At 45.7% G+C, this 8840-nt stretch overlaps 1 protein-coding gene across 1 annotated transcript; it reads right to left on the reverse strand.

The window, feature by feature from the left end:
* Positions 1 to 5430: 5430 nt before the first annotated feature.
* On the reverse strand, positions 5431 to 7411 carry LOC130886470 (GTPase IMAP family member 3-like). The gene is made up of 3 exons (XM_057788327.1): positions 7360 to 7411; positions 6088 to 6869; positions 5431 to 5448 (listed from the first exon to the last, which is right to left on the reverse strand). The coding sequence occupies exons 1-3, from the start codon at positions 7409 to 7411 to the stop codon at positions 5431 to 5433; spliced, it is 852 nt and encodes a 283-aa protein (XP_057644310.1).
* Between the last annotated feature and the right edge of the window lie 1429 nt (positions 7412 to 8840).

Consider the following 8840-nt stretch of genomic DNA (forward strand, 5'->3'; position numbering starts at 1 on the left):
AGGCCCCCTTCTCCTGTTTCCATGTGGCCTTGATGATCTTTCCCATCCCTTTTCCTTGTCTTCTCAGGAGACAGCCTTACGAGTGTGGCACAAATTTGTTATGTTCCACTTTTTACTATTGACTACCCTCAGTCATCAACCACCTGTCTCCTGGTATCAGATGGAAAGAGGGTGTGAGCTGATGCTGTGGTGTGGGGGAAGGACCAGGGGCTTTCAGGTTTATGTGAAGATGGGAAAGCTTAAGTTCTGACAAGGAGAAAGCAATCTGAGATGTATAAAAGAACAAAACATGTTCCAGATTTCTCATGCGTGCTCTGTGACTGTTCACAATCTTGACATTAATTGATGGAATTCTGGTAAGCCATCAGTCTAGCTCTGGTGAAGCCCTAAACATTATACTCTACCACTATAGTATCACAGCTACAAGCTCAGGATTTTAAATTCTCTTTGGCTGCTTTCTAATGTGTCTAAAACTTATCTCTATGTAAACTCTCTATGTAAATTCAAAGTTCTCGTGAGCTCCAGGGAGTCACCTCGAACCCACTTCAAACAGCATTTTGCCAGGTCCAAGTGGTTCCTGACTGTTATACAGAGACTGGACAGTGAAGTGAAACAGACAGGTACCCCAGGACATGGCCAACACCCCAGATATCCCAGGTTCCCCAAAGATGACCGACGCTCCCCAGGTCAGCAGGAAGCAGTTTCGAGAACATGGCATCCTCATCCCTGCCTCACCTGCTACCCCTTTCTAACTCCTCACCTTTTTATAATAAACAAGACGGGGGAATGTTAGTATTCAGGCATCTGGACTGGCCTGCCCTTGAGGTCCTGACAGGATGCATCCTCAGCTGCAGGCACTAAGTACACCCCCGTGCACATTGGCTAAGTTTCCTCAATAAAAGGCAGGCCTTATCCACTTCCCGTCCCTTCCTCTTCCACCACTCTTGCCCCCAGAAACAGATCTCTGTCCCCTTTTCTGCCTCCTTCTCTGTCCCCCTTTTCTGACCCTTCTCTCTCCTCTTCCAATAAACCTCCCATGTGAGCCCTGTTGTATGGTGTGACTCTCTCTCCTGCTGTTTTCAAAACTATAACACTGGGGACTTTCAAAAAGGAGGGTGTTTGGACTCTGTCGCAATGGGTGTGTCTCACCTAGTGCCCCACTTCCTACAGAGGGGATGTTAACACACAAAGCTGAGGACAGAATCTTATTTTAGTCGTAAGTCCACCTTGATCTCATTTTAGCTGTAAAAGCCAGGTCTCCGTCCTCTTTCCACCCCCAAGAAAGGAGAAGGACAGTGTTCTCGAAGTAGGGGGCTCTCAGGTGTACAAGAGAATGGAGTCAAGAGGCCTGGGCATGAGTGGGGAACGGAGTGAAGAGGCTACAGGATCAGGGTGGGTCTCACCCCAGGGAATGCAGGGTTGTCAGTCAAGAAACACAGAAACCAAAAGTCTACCTTCAGTAATACAGAGAGCCAGTGGGTGGGTATCCTGGGCTTGGAAGACTGGAGAGTACAGTATAGCTGCTCAACATCACATGCAGGCAAAAGCCACTATGATCAAGAGGCTGTGTGCTCATAAAACTTGATGAGTCCTGAAGGTTGAATTATATGTAATTTTCATGTGTGAAACTAGAACATTATTCTCCTGAATCCTTCAGCCATTAGAAAAAGGTGAAAATGAGTTGGAGAACTACTCAGGGTTTAAGATCACATATTGCTCTGCTGGAGAAGCAGAGTTTGAATCCCAGCACCCACACCAGGCAGCTCACAACAGCCTGTGGTTCCACCTCTGGGTGATCCAGCACCCTCTTCTGGCCTCCACAGGCACCGCAGTCACATGTGCACACACAAACAAAAATAAAATTAATCTTTTTTAAATATGTGAAAATGAGGTTGGGAAGATGGATGCAGGGTGGGTGGGCAAAGTGCTTGCCAAACAAGTGTCCACATAAAATCCAAGCTCAGCGGTGCACGTCTGTAATTCCATAACTAGGGGTTCGGGGGAGACAGGTGGATCCCGGGGCTCTCTGGCCAGCCAGTCTAATGGAAAAGGCAGCTCACGGTCAGTGAGAGAAATGCCTTGGAATAAAGCTATCCAATGAAAGAACTCTACAACGAGGACTGTAAAACAGAGAAAGAAACTGAAGAAGCCAGAAGATGAAAGCATGGATCATATCCATGAGCTGGGAGAATGAATGGCGTGAAAATGTCAATACTGCCAACACCAGCTCACAGGTTCAATACAGTCTTCATCAAAAGTTCAGTGGTCTTCAAAGAAATAGAAAAAATAACATTCTTATGGAAGAAAAGAGATTCCAGAGAGTTAAAGAATAATTCTGAGCAAAAGAACAGTGCTGGGGGTTCCAATAACCTGCTTTGAAATTATCCTACAGAAGCATAGTAACAACAATAATAAAAACCCCACAAGACCCAAAACATGGTATTACTGTAAAACTAGATACACAGATCAATGGAATAAAATAGAGGACCCAGACACAAATCTGTGAGGTTTTTTCTCCTTTATTCTTTGGAAGGTCTACCACTCAGCTCCCAAATAATTACACAGAGACTTATTCTTTCTTATGAACGCCCAGCCTTAACTTGTCTTATTTCTAACAATTTTCTTTTTTCTTTTTAAATTTTTTTATAATTTATTTTTATTTTATGTTCATTGGTGTTTTGCCTGTATGTATGTCTGTGTGAGTGTGTCAGATCTTGCACAGACAGCTGTGACCTACCTTATAGGTGCTAGGAATTGAACCTGGGTCCTCTGGAAGAGCAGTTAGTGCTCTTTACTGCTGAGCCATCTCTCCAGCCCTAGACAGCTTTTCTTAAATTATTCCATCCACCTTTTGCCTGTGGGTTTTTATCTTTCTCTATTCTCTATAACTTTCTTTACTTCCTAGTCCGTGGCTTGCTGTGTAGCTGGGTGGCTGACCCTGGGCCTCTTCTCTCCTCCTTTTTTCTTTCTCTACTCTCTTCTCTTTTTCTCCTTCTATTTATTCTCTCTGCCTGGCAGTCCCATCTGTCCTTCTCCTACCTGGCAATTGGCCATTCAGCTCTTTATTAGACCAATCAGGTGTTTTAGATAGGCAAAGTAACACAGCATCCCAGAGTAAACAAATGCAACATAAAAGAACATATTTTTGCATCATTAAACAAATGTTTCATAGCATAAACAAATGTAACACATCATCAACTAATATTCCACAACACAAACCCACACATGTGACTTTGTGACTTTTGACAAAGAAGCAAAAAAAAAAAAACCCCACAAAAACAAAACAAAACAAAACAAAACAAACAAAAACCATACATCAGAGAAAAAAAAGCAAGCGATGCTGGGAAAGCTGTGGATCTTTGTGTAGAAAAGTGAAGCTGTCTCAGTCTGTGAAATCAGCTCAAAATGTGTCGTCTTGATGTAAGAGCTGAAACTGTTGGGAGAAAAAGCAAAGGAACTACTTCAAGATTCAGGTAAGGGGTGTCTGCAAGGGCTCTGATCACTCTGGAAACAGTGCCAATGATTAGCAGATGGGGTTTTATGAAATTCAAAAGCTTCTGTGTGGTATAAGAAACAATCACTGAGTGAGTAGAGACACCTTCTGAGTGGGACAAAACCTTCACAGCTACTCAGTTGCCATAGGATTAAGATCCAGATATACCAAGAACTCAAAAAAGAAAGAAATCAGATGAATACCTAGAAACAGCTAGAATTCGATAGAAAGAAATCCAACAGCACAGCTGATAAATGAGCTAACACACAGACTCTTCTCAAGATGGGCTACAAATGACCAATTAGCACAAGAAAAATGTCTGCAACACTAACCATTTGAGAAATGCAAATTTCTTGGGGGTTGGATGGATGGCTCAACGGTTGAGTGTATGTTTCAGAGGACCAGAGTTGGTTTCCCAGCACTCACTCTCAGCTGCCTGTAGCTCCAGGGCCGTGGGACCTGACACCCTCAGATACTGGTAGGGATGTAAACTCATCCAGCTACCACGGAAATCAGCATGAAGCATCTTCAAGACACTAAAAATAGATAGCGCAAGTAATCCAGCTATAGCGTATAGAATGAAATACACCTGACTTCCTCAGTTTGGGTCCAGTGTTTCCATACTGCCCTCTGCTTCTTCCTTTGGGAATGTGAATGGTTGCTGTGTGTCACAGTGTGGTGGAAGTTGCAACATGAAATATATAATAGCGTATGCATCCAAGACTCCAGGTCAACACACCACAGAGACAGCCACACATCAGTGTTTATGGCAGCACTGTTAACAGCAGATAAATTATGGAACAACCTAAGTGGTCTAAAATGGGAGAATGGAAAAATAAATGTGATAATATATAAGCACAATGGAACCCTTTCATGCTTATTTTATTTTTGAGAATTTCTAGTATGACAGCTATAGTTACATCGTTTCTAACCCCTCCAATTCCATCCATGTCTTCCCTATTTTCTCTCTTGACCTCTTATCCTGTATTATACCTATATACCCACATGTACACACATGCACACATAAATACTATCTGCTGAGTCCATGCATCATGGTTAGTATGTGTATGTGTTTAGGGATGACCACATGGGATTGATAACCCATTGAAAGTTCATCCTTGGAGGAGACGGCCTCTCTCTTAGTGCACTAGAGTTACCTAAGCAAGACCTGCACACAACACCTGTGGACATCACAACAGGATTTTATTTAGCTATGAAAAACAATGACATTGTGTCATTTGCAGGAAATAGATGCAACTGGAGTTATTTATATTAATTAGATTAAGTCAGTTTCATATTGAATATCTTTTATGGATTCTAAATTTTTATATAGATAAATAAAAATCATGTGTGTCTATCTGACATGGAAGAAGTGACATTTTCTAGGAGAACAGAAGAACTAATGGGAGGAGAAAGGTAGGGAATATGGGGGTATGCTAAAAGTACGGCATAGAGTTGTATTTATTTATTTTGTTCTTTTCTCATACACTCCAACCACAGTTGCCCCTCCCTCCCCTCCCCCTAGTCTTTCCCCACCACCTCCCTTCTCCTCCAGATCCACCCCACACACCTCCCCTCAGAAAAGAAGAGGTCTCCCAAGGATCAACCAAACGTGGCACAGCAAGCTACAGTAAGACCAGGGCGCATACTATCACTTCAAGACTGGACAAGGCAAGCCAGTAGGAGGAAAAGGGTCCCATGGGTAGGCAAAAGAGTCAGAGACAACCCCTACTCCCACTGTTAGGAACCCCACAAGAACACCAAGCTACATAGCCATAACATATATGCAGAGGAGGTAGGTCAGACCCCTACAGGCTCCCTGATCTCTGTGAGCCCCCATGAATCCCGGTCAGATGATTCTATGGGCTGTGTTTCCTGACTCCTCTGGTTCCTCCAATCCTTCCTGCCCCTGCTCTGCAGGACTCCCCCAACTCTGCCTAATTCCAGCCAGAATTCTAAAGGGGAAACAGAAGAGGCTCAGGGCAGCAAAGTCTGGCAGACCAGGAGCGTGGTTTTCTGAAGGTGATGCTGAAAGCTGGGAATCCTGCAGGACTTTAGAAACTTCTCTAAAGTACAAAGATTCAAACATTAGAATATATGAGCATAAAAATAACAGTGAGGATTGCTATGCCCAATACAAAACTAGCAAAAGTCTCAGAGTGCAAAACCATCCACACTTTGCCTCAGAGGTGATGGAGGAAGGTCATTGGTTAAAAAATAAAGAAACTGCTTGGTCCTCATAGGTTAGAACATAGGTGGGTGGAGTAAACAGAACAGAATGCTGGGAGGAAGAGGAAGTGAGCTCAGACGCCATGTTCCCCTCTCCCAGGCAGATGCAGGGCAGCTCCTCTCAGAGGCAGACAAGATGAAGCAAGCTGCCAGGTCAGACATGCTGAATCTTTCCTGGTAAGACTGGTGCTACACAGATTATTAGAGATGGGTTGATCGGGATATGAGAATTAGCCAGCAAGGGCTAGAGCTAGTGGGCCAAGCAGTGTTTAAAAGAATACAGTTTGTGTGTTGTTATTTTGGGGCATAAGCTAGTCAGGCGGCCCAGGAGCTGGGGCGGCAGGAACGCAGCCCGCAGCTCCCACTACACGGAGGAGGAGCTTGAGGACCCAGTTGCCCTCCTGCTCCTCCAGCTCCCGCTTCTGCCTCCCCACCTCCTGCCTCACCCTGGCCAGGTAGCACCTGTAGGCTTCCTGGTACTCACGGCAGCCATCGCTAAGGAGCACAAGGGCATGAAGGAAGAGGTCGTTGCTATGGAAAGAGCCCTCACACTCCTGCTCCAGCCCCCTCACCAGGGCCATGAGTTCTGCCAGCTGTCCCTGCTGCTCTTCCCCTGAGGCCCTGTTATTAAAGGCACAGTACCTCCTCCCACACTCGTGGACCAGGCTGCGCAGGCTGTGGTTGTCAGAGTGGGTCACAAACTCATCCAAAGTCTCATTTGCCAGGTCTTCCTTGTGGGTGAAGAGGACGATCATGTGCCTCATGGCTCCTGCCCCAAATATCTCCTTCACCCTCCTCACGGCTAGGGTGTCCTGAGCTGTGAAGCATCCCAGCTGGGTCACCAGCAGCAGCACGTGGGGTCCTGGGGCACACAGCAGGTAACAATCTCCAATGTCCTTGTCCATGTCTTGGTTCTGGGCCTTTGACCCCAAGATGGGGGGCGTGTCTACCACTAACAGTCTCCTTCCCTTCCATGTGCCCGTCTCTGCCTGGCTGGTCCTGGTCACTGACTGGGCTCTGAGCCTGGACTCGAACGTTTGTCTCCCGAGGATGCTGTTCCCTGTGGCGCTTTTTCCACAGCCAGATACACCTGCCAAGAGGATCCTCAGTGGCCCTGACCCTGGGGTGCAGCCATCTTCCTTTCTTCCTTTGGGGGTAGAGGGAAGCTCAGGCGTCAGAAATGATTCATGAAGAAGAGGACAAAAAACCAAGAGGAACTAGTGCAAACCAATCAGGATTCACCCTCTGTTTTAACCACTCACATCCACCACACACCACACACGCGTTTGTGGGATAAAGTGCTCCTGGCGGTCAGAGGCCAGGGCATCTTCCCCTAGAGATTCATGCTCCTGGTGGTCAGAGGCCAGGGCATCTTCCCTAGGGATTCATCACCCCAGTTCCTACCGTTCTTCCAGGACTTTCTTTCTGTCCAGGTCTGAAGTGGTGAGCCCCTGCAGATAGCTCAGGGCAGTCTAGCGCTGACCATTCTGTGTGTCTGTCCTTTATCTTCATCTCCTCCCCCATCCCTGGTCTCTCTTTTACAGGATGGTAAGGTTTTATCTTGGGGAACTTCCCTTGCCTTGGGAAACATGACAGCTAATGGCCTAAGACGTTCAGTTATCTGGAGGTCCATTTGCCTTGCTGTAGGTGTCTGGAGAGAAGCCTGTCCCTGTCTATGCGCTGAGCCATGGTCCTTGACTGTTGAAAAGAAAGAGTCCCACCCCCAGCAGGAGTCTTACCTGTGGAGAAGGTAGCTTTTGCACCTGTCTGAAGCATCTCCATTTTTTTATTTCTAGAAGAGAAAATATACAAAGAGCATTCATACTAGATTTGGATATGATACACAACACCAAACACAATATCCTGTAGAAAGGGACATCAGATCAAAGAAGAAGGAACCGCTGGAGTCACATGCATGTCCTTACGGGTAGCTCTAAATGACCCAGAAGAGAAAGACCTAAGTCATCGTCACCATGACTTGTCTTCAGCCACAGGCAGAAGGAAAATGGGTTCACCTTCTTATTTAACTTCTCTAGGATCACGAATTATAGGCTCAATGTCCTTTATTTATGGCTAGAAACCAATTATGAGTGAGTACATCCCATGTTCCTCTTTTTGGGTCTGGCTTACCTCACTCAGGATAGTGTTTTCTATTTCTGCCCATTTGCATGCAAAATTCAAGAAGTCATTGTTTTTTACTGCTGAGTAGTACTCTAATATGTATATATTCCATACTTTCTTCATCCATTCTTCCATTGAAGGGCATCTAGGTTGTTTCCAGGTTCTGGCTATTACAAACAATGCTGCTATGAACATAGTTGAGCATATACTTTTGTTGTATGATAGGGCATCTCTTGGGTATATTCCCAAGAGTGGCATTGCTGGGTCCAGGGGTAGGTTGATCCCGAATTTCCTGAGAAACCGCCACACTGATTTCCAAAGTGGTTGCACAAGTTTGCATTCCCACCAGCAATGGATGAGTGTACCCTTTACTCCACAACCTCTCCAGCAAAGGCTATCATTGGTGTTTTTGATTTTAGCCATTCTAACAGGTGTAAGATGGTATCTTAAAGTTGTCTTGATTTGCATTTCCCTGATCGCTAAGGAAGTTGAGCATGACCTTAAGTGTCTTTTGGCCATTTGAACTTCTTCTTTTGAGAATTCTCTGTTCTGCTCAGTGCCCCATTTTATAATTGGGTTGATTAGCTCCTGGATATTAACCTTCATCAGGCGATGAAAGGAGACAGAGACAGAGACCCACATTGGAGCACCGGACTGAAATCCCAAGGTCCAAATCAGGAGCAGAAGGAGAGAGAACACGAGCAAGGAACTCAGGACCGCGAGGGGTGCACCCACATACTGAGACAATGGGGATGATCTTTCAGGAACTCACCAAGGCCAGCTGGACTGGGTCTAAAAAGGCATGGGATAAAACCAGACTCGCTGAACATGGTGGACAATGAGGACTGCTGAGAAGTCAAGAACAATGGCACTGGGTTTTGATCCTACTGCACGTACTGGCTTTGTGGGAGTAGGTGGATGCTCACCTTTCTAGACCTGGAAGGAGGTGGGAGGTTCTTGGACTTCCCACAGGACAGGGAACCCTGATTGCTCTTCG

This window comes from Chionomys nivalis, chromosome 1, assembly GCF_950005125.1.
Source record: "Chionomys nivalis chromosome 1, mChiNiv1.1, whole genome shotgun sequence".
Classification (NCBI taxonomy): domain Eukaryota; kingdom Metazoa; phylum Chordata; class Mammalia; order Rodentia; family Cricetidae; genus Chionomys; species Chionomys nivalis.